Source organism: Rutilus rutilus (genome assembly GCF_951802725.1).
Source record: "Rutilus rutilus genome assembly, chromosome: 20".
In the NCBI taxonomy this organism is placed as follows: Eukaryota; Metazoa; Chordata; class Actinopteri; order Cypriniformes; family Leuciscidae; genus Rutilus; species Rutilus rutilus.
Window position 1 is genome coordinate 27,821,659 of NC_140225.1, and position 21,204 is coordinate 27,842,862.

Here is a 21,204-nt window from a genome sequence, read left to right on the forward strand (position 1 = left end):
TATATGTACAGAGGTAAAAGGAAGGAGAAGGGGGCCTTCACAGGGGAGAGCCTAGTTGACACTTCAGGACTGCGTTGTCGTCGTGTCCAGGCACAGGTCCTTCATCAGATCTAGATCCGGCGGACTGTGGTAAACCTCAGGATAAACAGAGAGACTAATATTAACGTAGACACCATCCTTCTTATAATGTAACAAGTACATCAGGATTTATGGGAAGTGTTCCTGGTTCCGGCTGACCTAATCTATGCAGCCTAACATTGAATTATATAAGTTTATAATGTGTTATGTGAATGCTAGGCCAAAGAGATGTGTTTTTAGTCTGGATTTGAACTGACAGAGTGTGTCTGCTTCCCAGACAATGTTAGGAAGACTGTTCCAAAGTTTTGGTGCTAAATAGGAAAAGGATCTACCGTCAGCAGTCGATTTTGATATTCTAGGTATTATAATGCGTTAAGAGCTCGCACACATACTGGGGAGCTAAACAATTTAGTGCTTTGTAAGTAATCAGCAATATTCAAAAAATTATATGATGTTTAATAGGGAACCAATGCAGTGTTGACAGAACGGGGCTAATATGGTCATACGTTCTGGTTCTGGTAAGAACTCTAGCTGCTGCATTTTGGACCAGCTGTAATTTGTTTATTAAGCGTGCAGTGCAATCACCCATAATAGCATTACAATAATCTAGCCTTGATGTCATGAACGCATGAACTAATTGTTCTGCATTTTTCATTGAGAGCATATGACGTAATTTAGATATATTTTTAAGATGGAAAAATGCGGTTTTACAGATACTAGACACGCGACTTTCAAATGAAAGATTGGTATCAAAGAGCACACCCAGGTTCCTAACCGACGACAAAGACTTGACAGAGCAGCCATCAAGTGTTAGACAGTATTTATTGTTGCACAGAAAAAAAAGGAAAAAAACGTAGGATGCTAGCGACCCTCACATACTTACATGAGGAAAACACATGTTTTTTTTTCTTTTTTTTTCTGTGCAACAATATGTCAATCTCTGATGACTCCATAAGTGCAATTCACCTTCAGGTTTCAATGTGGTAATGTCTGATATGCAATGAAGTAATGTTTCACTCATGATTCCTGCAGGTATAAAACAAAAGAATACACTAGTATCATCAGCAAAACTTGAAATGGCTCACAATTTACTGCAGAGCAAGTACTGACCGAATATATTGTCTCACTGTCACTTGATGGTGGATCTGGTGAAGAAGCTGTCATTGATCAAAATATTGATTTTGAATACGTTGAAAATGATAGTTTTGAACTATCAATGAAGAACTATTTTGAAAATACTGAACCCTCCCAAGTTCCAAAAGGTAATGCAATATGCTTTTTTTTTTTTTTTTTTTTTTTTTTTGTAATTGGTATTAAAATATCAGTTTTATACTATTGCGGCAGTTAGAGATTCATCCGTGTTAGATATAGATCCGGGTCGCTAAAGACCTGAATATGTAACAATGATTAGAGAAACATTCATGCATTTAAAGGTTAAGATCTGTCATACACCTGCTAATTAAGAAAATACCTCTGGCCATCAGAATGCTCTCATTTTGATGGCCCCTGCAAGACTAATTCATAGAGGGTTGCTTAAATTCAATGAGGTGTTGGCACTCTTGGGCACTCGACAGGCTTTGGTAACTGTATAAATGGATTGTGATTTCTACTTCTACACACTTGACCTCTACCCTCTCTCAACAGTGAAGAAGGCCATCGAGCTGAAATCCAGAGGAGTGAAAATGCTTCCGAGCAAGGATACAAGTCACAAAAACACAGTCTGTAAGTGCACTTCAAGTCAGTTGAACTTAGAACCTCACAAGCTGGACCTAATAAGTCGAGTCGAGTCAAGTCATCTTTATTTATATAGAGCTTTTTGCAATACAGATTGTTTCAAAGCAGCTTTACAGAGATAACAGGAACATAATGCAACAAAGCTTGTTTTGGTTGTACAGCAGATCTAGAAGAAAAATGTGTCATTGTCCAGCTTAAGTTCAGTGTTGATTAATTTCTGTTGTAAAAATCATTAGTTATTAACTTATGTACAGCATTATATACAGCAGCTCTGGAGAAAACAGTGATGTCATCATCCAGCTTAGTTCAGTTCTATATAATGGTGTCAATGCAGTCAGATCAATAATATTGTTGAATATTATGTGTCCCTGACTAAGCTTCGTTCACTGTGGGCCATGAAGTATTGCTAGAGATAAAACATGAGGTAAAATGTGGAAACTTTACACCCCTTACATACACGTTCTTCCTAATCTTGACTCATTTTGGACACATCTGTAGTTTTTGCATTACTCTATGTATTGCAAAATCTCCACTGTTTGTCAGTTTTACTGTAGGGAGCTACCCCTCCCTAGCATAGACTTTATTACACTGCTTTCTGGAAGACTTGATTCTGATTGGTCAATCACACCATTACACTTTCAAAATGTTTTGCATAATGATCCCAGACTGTGTAATTGTCAGATTTCCTATGCAGCTGTGCTAGTTTTTATATTTTTTATAACATTGTATGGAAGGCACAATGGTGGTAGTTCACGGTAGTTACACTTCTTGGGTGGTTCAAACCTACAACCATTATTTTACCATCATATATCATTAACCACCACGCCACACAATCCAAAATTTCAGTAATACGATTGGCTGAAGGAATGTACAGCGGTGTTCCTGATAAATATATAATCTATACATTATTAATTTAAGAATTGAATAGAAGCATGGATTAATTAAAGCTAAATTGTTCCATTCTCCTCAGCACAACTGTATTCTTCTCAGTCACTATTGTGGCCTTGCTTGTTTTCATTATGAATTTAATAAAGATGCCCTTGATGATATTCTTAATAGGATGGAGGAAGCTACGCAACGTTACGCTGTATGGATGATTTTGCCCGTTCTGCGCTTCGTTGAACATGTTCCGTGGCAATTAGCATTACAAAAGCTGCTGACTCTGTGAAGTACACCACTTCAGTTGAGCTTCTGCGAAACATACACAGTGTGTGCGTGATGACAATAGCTTGTTTATGGATTTGAGAGAGGTTGCCTAGGGTTTTCATGACAAACGGCCCAGTTCATTTACAGCAGATGAAGAGATTTTACTAAAACAAACCACACACTCAGTCATTTTAGTTACTCGCATGAATATGGCTTTTAATGAATGAATCATTTGGCATATAATGTAACTTTTATGGTGGCATAGAATTGCAACTGTTTTATAGTGTACATTAAGTCTTACGTCGCCAGACTTTGACCATCGCCATAAAAACTCTTTGCATTCTGACCAAGAACAGACCACTTAAAGGATAACTGTCGCCAAAATGCAACCTAGGGTCTTTTTGTTAATCTACCCGAGGCAAACTTTAGTTTAAAAGCATAATTAGAATGGAAACGCCACTTTTAAGTTTGACCGTATTTTCGTTTTCGCTATTTTTAAAACACTAAGAAGGCTCGACACAACATGAAACTTTGCTCGAAGTATGACCAGGGGCTCTACACATGAACTCGAGCATTGAGAACATTGTTTGTGTACACAGAGTTTCCTAAAAAGAAAGATTTTGAACAACTCACTGTAGCTGTGTCCGCCGCCATTTTGACAGTCAAAAATAGTCGATCTCGGAATGCGAATGAACTGACTCTGAATTTTAGTATTGCTTCTTATATGAGCATCCTTTTTCAAATGCAAGGTCAATATTGATTTTCACTAACGACAAAACAACAAATTATCTGTGAATTTATATGAAACTAAGCTTTAGGAGCTTTCCATCTTTACTCTCCTCCCTGTTACGTTGCATTCGGAGATTGACTATTTTTGACTGTGGACACAGCTACAGTGAGTTGTTCAAAATCTTTCTTTTTGGTAAACTCTGTGTACACAAACAATGTTCTCAATGCTCGAGTTCATGTGTAGAGCCCCTGGTGATACTTCGAACAAAGTTTAATGTTGTGTCGAGCCTTCTTAGTGTTTTAAAAATAGCGATTTTTGATGCTATCATAGAAGTGCCCCAAGCACTCAAAAGGCAATTTGACCGAAAACGAAAATACGGTCTAACTTAAAAGTGGCGTTTCCATTCTAATTATGCTTTTGAACGAAAGTTTGCCTCGGGTAGATTGACAAAAATACCCTAGGTTGCATTTTGGCGACAGTTATCCTTTAACATCAGAAAATTACATTGGAACGGTTGATTTCAGCACTTCCCTTTTTTTTATGCACAATGGTACAACATTTTATTAGAAGTTAAAATAAACAATACAAATATACTGTTATATTGAGCATTTTTTAACTTAAAAGTTAATGAACTACTCATCTAATAAAGTGTTGCAAATAACAATCAAATCAGAAAGTATGGTGCAATGCAAAACTACTGACTATGTACTGTATAATACAATGTATTTGACTTTTATTTCAAAATATTATGGTCTATTTATACATATATTCATTTTTTTGAGACTCTATGGACCTTATTGCATGTATATCAGGAGTTCAACAGTAATTTGATGATTAAAATTGTTTAAAAGATGAAATCATACTGGATTATTACAGAAGCACATGTCATTCCTCAACCTCAAAGCTCATGACAGATATGTTTTAAAAGATTTATACATTGCTAAAAATGGCTACATTTATCTGAAGAAAATGAATGTGATTTCTACACTTGGTAAAACACTTGGGTTGCTAAGTTAGCGAAGTGCCTTACAGCACCTTTAAGAGCAGCCCTTAGATCTTTGATTGGATTGGAAGTACACTTGGCATTTATGTATTAAACGTTTACATGTGCATTATAAGAAAGTCTTTGACACATATTGAGGTGATAGCAGGGCACTACTGGAGGAAAATAAATGGCCAAGAAAAAGATCAGAAAAAATCGGACACCCGCTTTGATCAGACAGAATAACTTTGGAGACTGATATCAACAATCAAAAGAAATAACATTTGAAGACCACATCAAAAAGAAGGACATGACAGGTGATCAAAAAGCCTCACTCCACAAGCGAAAAGCTTACACACGCACACACATCACTTGCAAATGCATTGACCTTACCCATGCCCCTTTCAAGGAAAGTCTGTTCACTCGGCGAGCATATTTGCAGTGCCTCCTAGCAGCTATTTCTGACACCCAAGACCAAGTCCTATATATGTGAATGGTGGAATCCTGGAATCTCCAGAAATTGCAACAAAATCTGACTTTAACTGTCACATAAACGTTGTTTCTTATGCTCAAATAACTTTAAACAGCGTATTTTTTTTCAGGCTAGACTCGCCAATGCGCATGTGCAAGTCCTAAGCGCACACCTGGAAACACTGACTGTTTCTATAGCAACTGGAGATTCTATTGGCAGCTGCAGTGACACAGTGATTTTACCAGTAATCACATGGCTGTTTTATTTAGAAGGAGGGACTTAATTCACCATATTGCGTGTTGCACCGTCTTTGTAAATCTAAAGTTTTTGCCTTACCTCATGATCCAAGTGTTCATGAAGAGACCATCTGACTGACATTTTATGTGCTATTAGAGAGCAAGTTTATATCAATCAATCAATCAATCAATCAATCAATCAATCAATGCACATTGATGGTCTATGGACATATCTGTGTGTAGACAATAATATATATTTTTTATCTGACAACTTTTTATCTGCCCTAAACTAATAATTACAGACACATCTCAAAAACAATATACAGTTCTGCTCTTGTATATCTAGTTTACCTGTTACTAAGTGTCTTAGACATAATTAATTAATCAAAGTACCTTAGATTGTGTGTGTAATATGCATCAGCTGATTGTTGAATGGACTGTGGATGTACCAGCTGAGGCTGAGACTAAGATCAAGCAGACCTTTTAATTATAAAATGTCTTTCTCAACACAATTCCTATAAATAAACTATTGACGTACTTAATATTTATCAGTATTAAGCCTTATTAGTGTTGTACTTCACTAGCCTAAAGAGTGTTTGGTATGCCAATCCTTAATATGTTATATGAAAAGATGCAATAGGATTTAATTTATAGGAAATATATTTATTTAGAACAGTCTATATTACTGACCGCATTTAGCTTTGGCTAGCATGTCATGCAGTTGCGTTAGACTACTTGCCATATATATATAATAATAAAAAGACAAAAGAGTCAAAAATATGGACCATAAATTTGGCCAATGCTACACCTGAAGTAAAGTCATCCATGACCTCACCTAATGTGATTTTGGCCAGTAATTGAACTCAGAGGGATGTCAGAAAGTGAGGCTGTGTGAACACAAACTCACTGTGGCTTAAGAGGAACAAGAGAGTGGGGAGAGAGGAAACATGGGACATGCTTTGACCTTTCTTTGCTTTTTATGGGAAATAGCCTTGAGCTTACCTAAATCCCCTGTCAGCTCTACAGGAATAGATATTCAAACTGTAAATGCAATCTTTGCTGGCATTCTGATGAGCATTATACATGTGTTTAATTTAATAGGAATGTGCTAGGGATGTCAAAATTAATGCAGCATTTGTTTTTATTTGTTTTTTTTCCCCCTGGCATCCTTTGGCTAGCGTTACAGTGTATGAACACACGTTTATTTACTCAAGTGATTTTAAACCATAAAAATCGACAAATAGAACTCAATGCGGTACTACCGCATGAAGTGGCTCTCTGAGTGCCCAAACTCGCACATGAGTTATCTTTTGCATCTTATCACGCTTGAAAAAAACAACAAAAAAAACAACAAAATTATGTCAGAATTCCCAATTTTGGCAAGTATCCTCATTAACACAGTCTTAAATGGGTTAAAAAGTCTTAAATGACAATAAAGAGTTTGGAGACAATCGTATGTGTGTTATGCTGCATTTTAGACAACTCGGAATTCTGATTGTTCCCACCTCCTACTTGGAAATAACATCTGGAACTCCGCTCGAAATCGGACACCTGACCTGTGAACTCAGGGCAGATCGATTTACCCAACCTCAGCACTTCCAAGATGGCAGCAAGACCTGCTTCCAGCGAGCATATAGCATTGATTTTTCAAAGCGAACGCCAGCATTGTATGCTATTTGAACATTGTATGTATTTATTTATTTATTTATTTGCCATATAATTGACACAAAATGCACTCCTTGTGTCATGGCGATATCATGTGATCCACATGTGAAGTAGACGTGTGATTGACTTTGAACACTGAGGTCAGAAGTTGGACTTTTCAACTCTGATATTCCCACTTCCAACATAGTCTCGAACACAGCATTTATTTAGTGGTGGTTCCAGTAAAATTTTGGCAGGCCCGCTTGGGTCAGTAAAAAAAGTACTTAGCGTTGAACCCTGCTATATGAATGGCACAGCTAATGTTTTATGTTTTATGTTCACTTAAATTAAAAGTTGTAATGTTTTTTTAAAGCCTATTAAATGCTAAAAATGATGGCTTTCAATTATACTTCAATATTGAATGGCTATAATTAGTGTCAAAAATCAATTTAAGGGGCCGTTTACTTTACACCATTTTCAACTAAAAACTGAAAACTTTTTATGCGTTTTGGTCGTTCATTTACATGACAACAGAGTTCAGGGGCCTGAAAACTTCTGAAAACGCCAATCAAACTGTTTTCATCTCTGTGTAAACTACAAAAACGCGAATTTGTGAAAACAGTGATGTCATGCGTATTACGTGTTCAGTCTATAAGCACGTAGTGTTAATTTATAAAGTGACATTGCCAACTACAGGCCTGGCATAAATAGTACAGCGTTTTTAGTCTTTTTTTTTTTTTTCTGATCCGTGTGACAACGTTGTTGTCTGTACACAAGAAACGCAAAATTTTCTGTTTTGATTTTCTGTTTTTAGTACATTGTTGTCGTGTAACCGCTACCCCAATAGACACATTAATATCAGTATTGGTATTGGTGATACTGGTCTTCATTCATAATAACTAGAAAAAAAAAAAAAAAAAGCTATTAAACACATATTTTAAATAAACCATTAGTCTAGCAGGAGAAACAGGTTCCCATGTTACATTTCGCATTTTTTTGTAACCTGATTTTTTGGGACCCTGATGGTGTCTAGTTAGGAATTGTTTATGTTGCCGAAGTCAACTAATGTCCCGGTTCATTTGGCGGCCATCTTGAAGTGATGTCATCGCTAGGGGCGAAAAATGCAGATTTTCATATCTCCTGAACCACACAACATACAAAGACAAATGAACCCACTTTTTCATATGATTCTGACACCAGGAATCAAGTGGACAGGTCATTGACATGGTACAACCACTCTTTATTGGTGAAAAATAGGCAAATACCACATTTTAGGCTCATAACGCTGTAACTTTTGTTATTTTGTGCAATAGTTTCCTGCATTAGACCTGTTTGTCAAAGACCCATGAATGAGGCGTCAAATCGTGCGGATTATTGAGGAGAGGTGTGCTATATCTTTTAAAAGCGATCGGGCGTACCATGTTCACCTGGCGGGCGAGAAATTGGGCACAAAATCCCATAGACTTAACATTGCAATGGATTTTGGTGAGTCATAGCTCTGAGCGTGGATTTTGTAGAAACATATGGGTTACCACATTTAAAGAAGCTGGCAGGCTCTGTAAGAACATACCTCACAATGCAGTGTAAGTTGTACTCCTTGGGGGCAAGAGCTGCCCAAAGTTGTCCCATAGATGGTGAAGGGACGACCCATGAAACAGGGACAAATGTGTTTATCCTACTATGTAACTTACATAGGACTTTTGTATTGAACACAACTCTGGATCAGAGTGTCATAAAGACAGGGGGTGCACCCTAGCTAGGATGCTCGACAGTGGTTGCTAGGGTATGGCTAGGAAGTGTTGAAGGTGATTTGTGATTTGCTGTTCACTGCTCCGAGTCAAATCAGCCCATGTTCAATCAGATCATGTTTCTATGACACTTCTATCCAAAGATATCCCTTTGACCTCTTTCAGGGGAAGTCTATGGAACTTTTTGCTAAGATGGTCTAAATGGTTGCTAGGGCGTGGCTTGATAGCTTCATGTTGATCCTGACAGACCACCCCCTGTCTTTACTAGAAAAGTATGAATAGGTAGAATATCCAGTGTTATGAAAACAGTAGGTCAACATAACTACAATGCGTTCTTTAAATCCCTGTCTTATTCTGCCCCCTAGAGGCATATCGAAATTAATACAAACCTTAACATAAAGAGACAGACAGTGTTATCAACTGACCAAACACAGTAAAAATCATACTAATAAAGTATACTATGTACAAAAAAAAATCTGATGATATCTGATGATATAAACTCAACCCGCGTTTAATTACACGTTAAGCATTGCCGAATATACTCAAATGAGATCGACTCAGAAAAGACGTCAATAAATGCACGCGTGTCACCTGTACATCTTCTTTGTTGCATGCGCAAATTATGATCACTAATACAAAATAAAACATTGTATTCACAAAAATGTCTCTATTTGTATAAATTGCTGCACATTCGTTGAATTCTGAATTTTGCACACATAAGTTGAAAGCAATTTGTTTGTTGATAGTAAAACATATCATCAACATTTATCAAGTTCACGGATAATTATTAATCATTATGATACTAAAATCATAATAAAGTATAGTCTACTACAAAAAATCAGATGAGTCCAGAATATGAACGCAACGCGTTTAATTTCACGTTAAGCATTTTCCTCTCATAGAAAACCATTATAAGAACACTAAATGTGGCTTAATGCATATTAGAATGTCCCCTTATTATGTCGAAATAACGAGATATTTATGTCAAAATAACGAGATATTTATGTCGAAATAACGAGATATTTATGTCGAAATAACGAGATATGTCGAAATAATGAGATATATCGAAATGACAACTTTATGTTATGATGTTATGCTTTTTTTTTTATACACCATGCGGTTCAGGGATTCACTACAATACATAGTAATTAGAATGAGATATTGGTGCTAATATGTTTGTCACAAAAATGATAATGGGACTAAAATAGGTTTTATTTGCTTTAAACAATATCATTCCAATTTGCTTCTTTTGATTTTTGGTTGAAATTAAACCAGAATAACTTCAATTCTGGTGAGATCCTTCTGATACACTGTCTTGGATTTGAATACCACACACACCAGTTGACTATCACACGTACTGTCTCATTCATTTTGTTTTTGTCTTCTTTCTCTTTCTCTTACACGCTCTCACTCTCATGCAGTAAGCCAAGGGGGGATGGCTGCAGACATTTGTCCAGATCCAGGGATTCCTGAGAATGGGAAAAGAATTGGCTCCAGCTTCCAGTAGGTCCTCTTTTTTGTTCTCTTATCTGCTGCATTTATCCTTTTAACTGCATGACACTGCTTTAATCAGGACTGGACCTGCTGTTTGACACGACTGTCTGAACTCCTATACCGATAGGCCATTACCACCAAGACCTTTGGTCACTGCTACTAAGTGGGTTTCTAATGCCCTTAAAGGAAAAACCAAGGGCTGTTACATGTTCTGCATTTAATGTGAGTGATTCTGAAAATAGAAGAGACAAGCGGTTTATAGATGTTGGACAGAAACCGCTTTCATCTAACAAAAGAAGGAATTGGTCAGGGACATAGAGGGTCTGGGGCTGATGTGACTCATAAAGCTGGTCGTTCTCTGACGGTCATTTCAACCTCGGCAGGATCGGCGCCAGCATCCAGTTTTCCTGTGACGACAGCTACGTACTGCAGGGATCAAAGAGCATCACTTGCCAGAGAGTGACTGAAACCCTGGCGGCCTGGAGTGACCACAGGCCTATCTGTCGGAGTAAGTGCAAATATGGGTCTCTTTTCCCCTGCTCAGACACTTTCTGTAGGGATGTTGTCAGATCCTGTTAAGTGAGATGTGTAGCGCATGGCAGTGGGGAGTAAGACCACACAACTCGTAGGAACGGTTGTGCCACACTGATTTAACAAAGACCTCACTAGCACATGTGAATATGTCAAAGAACATGTCTGTTTTTGAATTATGCATTTAAGATATTTTATTTGACGACTATAGCCCTGTTCCAAAACCTGGGGAGCTCCCTACTCCCTACACGACAGTATTTAAAGGCGTCATGGGAATGCTTCCAACACAAAAGCAGTTCCAAAATGTAGTCAGCATTATAAATAGAAATGGGCAGAATTAATATATTCTTATGTAGCAGAGAAGTGAATTCCACAATGCATTGTGTGTGTGTGTGTGTGTGTGTGTGTGTGTGGGGGGGGGGGGGGGGGGGGGTATTTATGATTGAAAATATTTATAATTCATTAAATGCCAAAGAAAATCATTAAAATAGTGTACATTTATTATACGGTATTGCTATTGCATATGCACTCTGTTGGATCCCACAAATTGCAAAGCAACCACTTATGAGATTCTATTTCAGGATGCATCAATTAGAAGGCAATAAAGAGCAGAGAAGCTTATTAGGTTTTGGAACAGATCTATTGTGTATAAATCAGTGCAGCACGTGTTAGCACCCAGAAGCAGCTTTTAAATTCAAGTTTTTCTTTTCATTTTCTATTTTTCTTCGGCTCTTTTAATTTCATCAGGAAGAATGAGGAGTGTCTAAACCAGGGGTATGTGGAAAGATTTTGATGTTGCTTTGTTAAAGCTTTGTGACTTTAATGATACATAATATCCAGTATAATATGAGAAAAACATTTTAATATGGTGTTGATAAGGGGTACTTGAGGCTTATTTGTTGGCTTGTGGAGGTTGGGAAATACTGGCTATCTACAAAATGAGCGAGAAATTAAGGATGACACAGAATAATCAAACTAGGGTAGCTTACATGGCAGATAGACTTGTGGAAGTTGTTTTGAGTCATTGTTGTTGACAAACTATTCAAATGAATGTTAAAGCCAAAAAAAAAAAAAAAAAAAAAAAAAAAAGACCAAACACGTAAAACGCTTAAAAGTAAAATGTATTAGCCTAGACTAGCACCATAGGTTATTCACTCATATTTGCTCTGCTGTATCCTTGCGTTACCTGAATGCCTGTAATTAATCAGGCAAAACAGCTCAGGTGATTTATCATATTACACAAACTATTAATTGTTTTGAAAATGTAAACAGTTGCAGTTTATGATTAACATTGAAACTTTATTACCCTTTCAAAATAATCCATTAAACAAAGTGTGACTTGAGGAGCATGCACTAATATTTTCAGTTCCATTCGTTTGCGCGTTGTCTCAAGGACACTCCCACAACGGGTAATTCATCAATATTCATGCATGCGCCATCAAATGGGACCAAATATCTCAGGAACTGAATATATTGTAACACCGTTCCACCAGTTCTGCCCAATCCTCGAAGTAAAGTGTTGTCCATACAGGTAATAAAGCTGTTGACATAGCTTTAAATTTTTACCATAACACTGTTTAAAGAGTAGACATAGTTTGATACAATTTTTAGTAAACTTACCCTCAGAATAACTGCTCTGTTAATAACTCTCTGTCGATTCGACTTTCCGTGGGCAGGGATGCAAGAATTCGGAAGTATAATCTGTAGTTCCCTTTCAATCAGTCTCTCAATGTGATGGAAACACCTTTTTCCTAGAAATACTGAAGCCTGATTGAATCACGCTATTGCCTCGCAATAGCCAATGGCGTTCAAGCGCATGAATCTGGGGTGGCAACGCCCCCTATATAACACTGCGCTGAACAGCATTTCCTCTGATTTTTTGTCCTTCAAATCTGCAAGTTTGAAGCCTCTTTTCTTCGTTGAATCATTGTCGATTGTACGCAGTACGACGGTACACAATTATTTCCGCTTCTATTCTCAGAAGTTGTGAATGGTACCAAAATACTGAACTGTACCGTACCACTTTTTTGGGACCCTTCTGTTGGGGTACTTAGCACAGTTGTCTGGTACCTACAGGGTGGAGCTAAACTCACTGCAGAACGTTGATTGGTTGACAGAGAATCGTCACTTGCGCGTGCTACAAGGGGAATGACAACACAAGGGGTGCCGCTTTGCTGAGCACACTTCGCAAGAACATGCCATGATTAGATTACGTTCCCCATAGCGTCATCAGATGATGCAATGTTGAGAAACCAATATTGAAAGGGAACATGTCCGGTTATTGACGTGACCTCTGAAATGAGGGAACGAGACGTTGCATTTATGCCATGTTACTTATGCTCAGGGTTTTTGTGACTGGCTTATTCAGTCGAAAGATTCATCGAGGAAATGCCTTCAGCGCCATGTTATATAGGAGCCATGCCAGTTTTGTGGGCTTGAACGCCATTGGCTATTCAAAGGCAATAGCGTGATTCATTCAATGTCTCGTTCCCTCATTTCAGGGAATCGGGGTTTAAGTCAGTAACTCTTTTTCACGAAAGCCCCTGAGCTGTCAAAGGTGAATAAACGTGAATTTATCAGTCCAGATAACATGGAGAACGAGTAAACATTGCTAATTTACATATAAGCCTTCTTATACAAATCGGGTTGAAAATCTGCAAAGTTACAGTTTAATGATGCATTTTACAATGTAATATATTTTATGTAAAAATAGTTTATGAACGATAGTTGTTGATGTCAGGAAAATACTTCAACCCATTACATTAATTTAAATATATATGATTCTCTACATAGAGGGCCTAATTCATCAGGTAACATCAGCTATATAATATGAGTAGAGGTTTTAATATTCGTGATCTCATAGTTATGGTAATTATGACATGACTTCAACACACCATAAGACCTGAGGAATACAAAAAGGTTGATGCAATTCTTCATAATAAAAGAAAGTAATGTTTTTTTTTGTTTGTTTTTTTGACATTCCAGAAACCTTATCTCATGCAGCTAGATGTATGCGGTCATGCGGCTAGATATACCCTTAAGATGAGACCTGGAGTGTGGCTGTTTTGAAAGGCATAGAGGACACAGGCCTCCAAATGACATTAATCAAAATGAAATAAGGCAGTGTGTCAGAGCGGCAGACGGAAGAGTAACCATGTTTGACAATTTCCTCGCACAATTCTCGCCGATCACTGATTGATCCAGACACTTTTTGTTTCAGCAGTGCCAAGTAACCTTTTTAAAGACAAGCCTTAAATGCCTTCCTTTCCTTCTTCCTGTTATATGTTAAGGGAGTGATGGTATAAAACAGGAAGTTAAAGACACTTTAGCCTTGTGATTTAGTCATTCTCTGTTTTGTTTTTTTCTTAGTGGTGGTCTTAAAGAGAATCTCAAGAGATGTTTTGAGTTAATTATAGAGTACCTGTAAATGAAAGAGAAGCTCAAGCTGATCACTTTATGCTACTTTGATAATTAAGTTGCACTTATAACACCAATTTGCAAGTATACAGACCATGAAAGTGGTCATTGTACATGCCAGACACATCACAGCTATCATGTTTTTAAAGCTCATCTTTAACCACAGTCACTAATTTATAGGTTCATGTTTAAATGCGAGCGTGACTCCATCTATGTTGATTTCAAACAGTATGCTCTGCAAAAGGAAACCTTAAAAGAAATTGCTATATTTATGACAGTGTTTGCAAAGCATTCGTAATATTCATATTTGTAAAACATTCTGTTAGGGTTTTTTCCCCCCAAACACCTGACTATTAAACATCTGCAGTTGACTAAGCCCAGTGGCGGCTCCAGAGATTTTCTGTTGCAGGTGCTATGGGGATGCTCAACACTTAAGAGAAGGTGCTTTGAATTTTGGGGCGTTTCATTATGGAGGGATGCGAATTGGACCACCCTTGGTATAGGCCTACACATGCGTACACGCCCACATTAACTATACTCGTTCCGTGACTATAAGCATATATATATACTGTATATATATGTAAAAGTATTCAACGCAAGGGCTATAGACAGGGACGCAACTACCCAGTGTCAGAGGGGTATGCAGCAAAAAATTTTGCAATCATCAATCTGGTGCACTTTGAGAGTTAAAAAGTAAAAGCTCCAACCCATATTCAGTGTGCAAATTAAACAAAGAAAAATTCAAACCTCTTTTAGTTACAGTGTCAGTCTACATTACACTACTACATAATAATAGTTATAATATTAATCCCATGATAGTAATAGCCATATATTGTAAAACAAATGCACTGAAAAATAAAGGAAACTTTCATAATTAGTTTTGTACTAATTTCTATACTTGAAAGAGTGTATTTCTATACTTCACATTAAAGATGTGATTGGGGCAGGCCAGTGTCAATCAAGAAAAGAACGAATGGGCCGCTGATCTACGTGTTTCATGGGGTGTCAGAAAAAAAACAACTAACGCTGACTTTTTTTAACCATGCATTACACCGGCACTAACCCATACACCGCCAATTAAGCAAAACAAAACGAATGGGCCGCCGATGTACGAGTTTTATGGGCCGTTAAGACAAAAAAGAAAAGAAAAAAGTATGAGATGTATCGGCCCAAAAAGCGGGAATCTCCCGGTAGTCCCGATGGCCAGTAGCCTACATGCCTGGACGTCACACTTTAAATCCTACCTGTTGCCTTTCACCACCCACTTATTTAGCTGCTGTCGCATCAATTGACATGCCATCTCCTTTTTCCTCTTTCTTTTTCTATTTTTAGTCCCCGACAGCTTTTTTGCTTTATCCATCTTTTTCGACGACAACAGTCACTAACGTTACTCGTTCCTGCTCGCTCAGCGCTCACGGCGCCCGCACCCGCTCGCGATTTTTAAATTATTATTTAATTCCTATTTTTAACAACATGAAAAAGACTATTCAAACATGACATTAAAATATAAATATAAAAATTACAGACATTTATTGGGGGTGCTGGGCAGGTGCTATGGCTATTATAGGGGGAGCTACAGCACCACCTAGCTCCTCCCTGGCGCCGCCACTGACTAAGCCTGTGCCATTTAAGCCTGCATACTTAGCAGGCTCCCTTCATACTCTGTTTAGGAGATAATTTCATGCTTTTTTGGGGGAAACTTTACACTTAAAGATTTCCCAAAATTGTTACTTATTTAAAATGATGTATACAAATTATATGTTTTTATACTTTATAAAAAGTTATGTTTTCCTTGAATATATTTAACCATTTGTCCTGAGATGAATGCATATATTTGCATATATTTAACCATTTGTTGCTAGCTAAAACCTTAACCTAAAACTTCCTAAACTTTAACACTGTTAGTTTGCTGCATTGCAAGCACTCCTATTTCCTTCAGGAAATTCTAGTTTGGTGGTTGATGTTTCTGAGACGATAACTGTCTGTAGGTTTGTTTGGTTGGAAAACATTCTGAACTCATTTTCACACAGTAGTTTCTGCAGTAAAGAACCCAGCAATTTCCCTATTTGAGAATGCCTGCTACGTAATCTCTTCACATCTCTACCTATCCAAATCTTCCTTAGTACCCTGTGGAGAAGCCAGTGAAGCCACAGTAATGGAGCAGGGCTGCTCTTTTAAGCTGTCAAAGAAAATCCCTGACTAAACACAAGGGAGAAGCAGTTAATACCCTGGCACAGTATAGGGTTGGAAAAAAAATACCTTGAATTTGTCAATGATTGAGTCAAGTTATTCTGAGGCATGACCTTAAATAGATTAGCTCATGTCCTGAGAGCTGTATGTGTTCAAAGGAAGTGCTTTTAGTGTGGGGCAGGATGGAAATATATATTCGAAAACCTAGTGAGCTGTGTACGTAGGAAGCATTTCAGGCATCGTAGGTACACTTTTCAACTCAGACTGTTCTCAAAGGTAGGCAGCATTATAAGCTGCATGCCTTCTAAGACACCTAGTGTTGGCTAAATTTTAAGGCAGCCTTGCATGGAGAAGGCAAGGCAATCCCATAATACAATGTGACAAGCTCAGTGTGGAAAAAAGGGTTAAGCAAGGGACATTTCATATATATATATTTATATATACATATAGACATTTCATATATATGCTTATCAGTTCAATATAAAAAAAGTCTAAAATCAATTTCTTCACTAATTATGTTTATGCTTATCGAATTACCACTTTCTGGTGTGCAGCGGAGCCAATATCTCTATCTGTATATATATCTGTAACAATATCAAAATTATTCGTATCTGTTTTCGAATAAAACCGGAGGTGGTTTACCCAGAAGTTTGTACAATTACTTGAGAAGACCGTTACGTCTATGATTTTACAGCCTATCTGTTTTCTTCTGTATTTATATATATATTTATATATATGTTTTTTTTTTTTTTTTTTTTTTTTACAAAAAACTCTGTGTAGCCTACTGAGTAATGTCATACAACCTTAAATAAGAGGAGTCTGACTCAATAAACAGCTGATTAAAGAACACGGAAGTTGAAAGAAAGAAACAAAGAAAAAAAAAGAAAATACTTTTACTAATACAATTATAAAGAATATACCTGCAGAAATGGCGTCTCAGAGAGAGAGTGAGACGAATATGTACATATCATACAAAGTATAAAACATTTAACTAGATTATATGTAACATTTAGATACATATATATATCTGCAAGTAGTTGAAAATGTATATGTTTGTTAGTTGATTACAAGGCTACTCTTGTCAGAGAGCTGGTTTGGTTTCTGAAAGACATGCAGAGACAGAACACAGCTGTTTGATTTGCGATCTTGCTGTGCTTATTACATTCATTTGTGTATCATATGTGTATGCCTTCCTTTTTCCTAAGAAGCTTCTCTGGGCATCTGACAAAGCTGTAGTGATGACATTCTGGTTATATTCCATTTATTTCTACTGATGATTATGAAAATGTTGCATTCCTTTTCAACAGCAACAGCTATGACTACAAAACACATGACAATTGTTAAATTGACATACACTTTACTGTTTACCACTCTCAACAGCTAGGACCTGTGGCTCTAATCTGCGGGGCCCCAAAGGCATCATAACATCTCCAAATTATCCCGTCCAGTATGAGAATAACGCACACTGCGTGTGGGTCATAACAGCGGTGGATCCAGAAAAGGTACGTTTGTAATTTAAATCTAAATTGAGACCTAAGGCTGACTCCAAGTCATATGAGTATACAATTCCACAAAACACGCTTATGGTTCAGTTTTAATCTGCCAAAACAAAACATGATATGCTTTTGAATAGCCTCCAAGAAATAATTGAATAGGACCTTGCATAAATGTCAAAAATAATCTTAAAGATAATTTGTGAGGACATTTGCATTGCAGTCCACAGTGTTTGCATAATTGTCAACCTCTTGCCCTGGTTGTCTCTGGCTATTACTGCTTCTCCAGAATTGATTAGGTTCAGCCACACATCTTCAGCTCTGTGGCAAGAGTGACAGTTAATACAATCCAGCATGAACTCAACACACACCATGAGAGTGACTCATGCTTTTGTTACTAAATCGAGACCAAACAAAGACAGTCAAAATAACATTAGAGTAAAAAGGAGCTATCCTGCTCCCCATGCTTTGCATCTTTCTTTGGCAGATTTTAATGTTGGAAATGTTTGTGTATGTGTTACCTTATTGAGTTTACTCGCAGATCTTGAAATTACTGTAAAATGATGTAACATTATAACACTGTTTACGTTTTAGATATTTAGCTTTGTGCTTAGGGCTGGATGAAACATCAAGTATGAAAGAAGTCTCTTATGTACAGTAGAAACAGTAATATTGTGAAATAGTATTGCAGTTTGAAAATGTCATTTATTCCTGTGATAGCACAGCTGCCATATTAACCTTCAGAATTAATTCTAATATGCTGATTTGGTGCTCAAGAAACATTTCTTATTATTATCAATGTTGAGAACGATTGTTTTGCTTAATGTTTTTGTTAAAACTGTGACTGATTGATGATTAGAAAGTATTTTAAGTAAGAGCAGCATTTATTTGAAATAAGAAAGTGTCTTTAATCACATTTTTAATGCATAATTGCTGAAGGAAAGTATTTGCTGAAACAAACAAACAAAAATCTTACTGACACCGAACTTTTGAATGGTAGTGAATATTTGCAATATATGTATCACATCTCTGATTAAAAAAATTAAAATAAAAAATGGCGATAGAATTCTGTGAACGAGTAGAAAATATTTGAGTGAATTCTGATTTAAGGATTCATTTCCATCACCCTACAGATATATTAGCCACTTGAGTAGAACAATATAGCAGATAGGAAAATGTATTATTATGTTTTTATATTTGAAATATTTGAAATATTATTAATATTATTTATTGTGTTATTTTAGTGTTAAAAACTTTCCTTGATTATTTTTATTATAAGCTTGGCAACAGTGTTTGTTTGAAATGTTGGTTTCTCAGATAAAGGGAATACAATTTCATGTTTTTTTTCTTTTTCTTTGGAGCTCTAATTGTTTTGGAGCCTTAATTCCAACCCTAATGGTGACATATATTTTTGAACACATAATGTATCTTGGTTTGAGGTAGTTTACTTTCTAAAACTGATTTTTAGAACATGTTGTCTTGGTATCCATGCAATTCTGCAGCAAAAAACATTTGATGTATAAAATCCATCCCTCTGGAACTGGATGTGTATAATTAGTCATACAGATGATAGACTACTGTAAAATCTTAGTGACATGCCAGTAAATTGAAAGTACCTGTTGGCGACCATCATAAACAGACTTGACTGTCGTATGCATAAAATCCCAGCCATGTCACAACCAGTATATTTTCACTCCTGGCCACATGTTTTCGCTTTGATCTTATGATGAAAAGATGTGACTTTAATTTATCTCACATTGTGCATTTTTTTCTGCTTTTGCTGAACCCGAAAGGCTCTGTTCCAAAGCCTGGTGAGCTGTCTATCTAAATACTAAACATAGTATTTCTTCAGAGTGGTAGTTTCTTTTGACCAAATTCTAAGCCAGCATCACCTGTATCCTTCATGTCATAGTCTATCCCAGAATTAATATTTATCTCAATATTTGTGTGCAATGTATTTTTATGTTTTATATATATATATATATATATATATATATATATATAAATATTAATAATATAACTGAATAAATATTCAGTTAGCCATTCTTTTTCTTAAATGAACTGTGAAAATTTATTTACAACTTCTCACAGGACTGGCAAGTGTATTATGCTGCTGTGTTTAAAGTTCTTTCAAAGTAAAATAGTAAAAAATATAATAATAATAAGAAGAAAGCTATATATATATATATATATATATATATATATATATATATATATATAAGACATGGCTACATACAAAACGTTAAGATATCTCTCCTATGCATTTCAGCGTACACCTTCCCCAGGGAGAGTAATGGGAGAGTTATATCATTCATTTAGTAAATCACATGATCAGATATCAAGGCAAGGCAAGTTTATTTATATAGCACATTTCATACACTATGGCAATTCAAAGTGCTTTACATAGAAAGGAATTAAAATATCACACTATGGCATTTCAAAGTGCTTTGCATAGAAAATAAGCACGAAATAAAAGCAAGGGAAATTAAAACTGTTATAAAAGGAATTAAAAGAGATAAATGATACAGTTATATCAGCAGGAATGTGACTTGTTATGTGACATAATAAATAGGTGGGCAAGTCCCAATACTTGCGGTCATTGCACTTGACTACCTACAGTACATGACACATATCTGGTGTTTGGCCTAAGTCCGCAATTACGTGTAGAACTTTTGATTACCCAATAAAACACACTTACAGCATAGTGTTGTAAAAATGCAAGTTTAAAAAAAATATGTATTTATACATTTTGATTTTTAAATAAACTTCTAAATATTTGTTCAATAGTTCCTATTTAACAGACAACACAATTTGTATTTATTCTGACACCTTCAGTAATGCTCACAAATACATGTTTTGTTAAAACTGTTCATGTAATCTTAAAGTTATATTATGTAATGTTGATCACAATAAAACTGATTAAAAATATAGACCCCACTTTTGCCATTTAAGGCTTATGTTGCACTTTATTTTTGTGCATACTGGGACTGTATACATTGGTGGACAGAATTAATGGCACCCCTGGTAAATATGATAAAAAATGGTTGTAAAAAAATAAATCTGCATTGTTTATCCTTTTGATCTTTCATTCAAAAAATTCGCAAAAATCTAACCTTTCATTGAAGTAAAAGAATTGAAACTGGGGAGGAAATCACATTATGAAATAAATATTTTTCTCCAAAACACGTCGGCCACAATTATTGGCACCCGTAGAATTGTTTACGAGTAAAATATCTCTGAAGTATATTCCCATTAATATTTACCTTTTTTTAGCACACCAGGGTGACTAGGAACATGAAATTGTCCAGC

General features: G+C 36.3%; 1 protein-coding gene across 1 annotated transcript in view; it reads left to right on the plus strand.

The window, feature by feature from the left end:
- The window catches only part of LOC311279930 (CUB and sushi domain-containing protein 1), a 682,447-nt gene that overhangs the window by 466,459 nt on the left and 194,784 nt on the right, over nucleotides 1–21,204 (plus strand). The window contains exons 7-10 of the mRNA XM_084391753.1: nucleotides 1,723–1,800; nucleotides 10,192–10,273; nucleotides 10,648–10,772; nucleotides 17,783–17,904. Of these exons, the coding sequence (XP_084247879.1) occupies nucleotides 1,723–1,800; nucleotides 10,192–10,273; nucleotides 10,648–10,772; nucleotides 17,783–17,904 (407 nt within the window). The remainder of the gene's footprint in view (nucleotides 1–1,722; nucleotides 1,801–10,191; nucleotides 10,274–10,647; nucleotides 10,773–17,782; nucleotides 17,905–21,204) is intronic.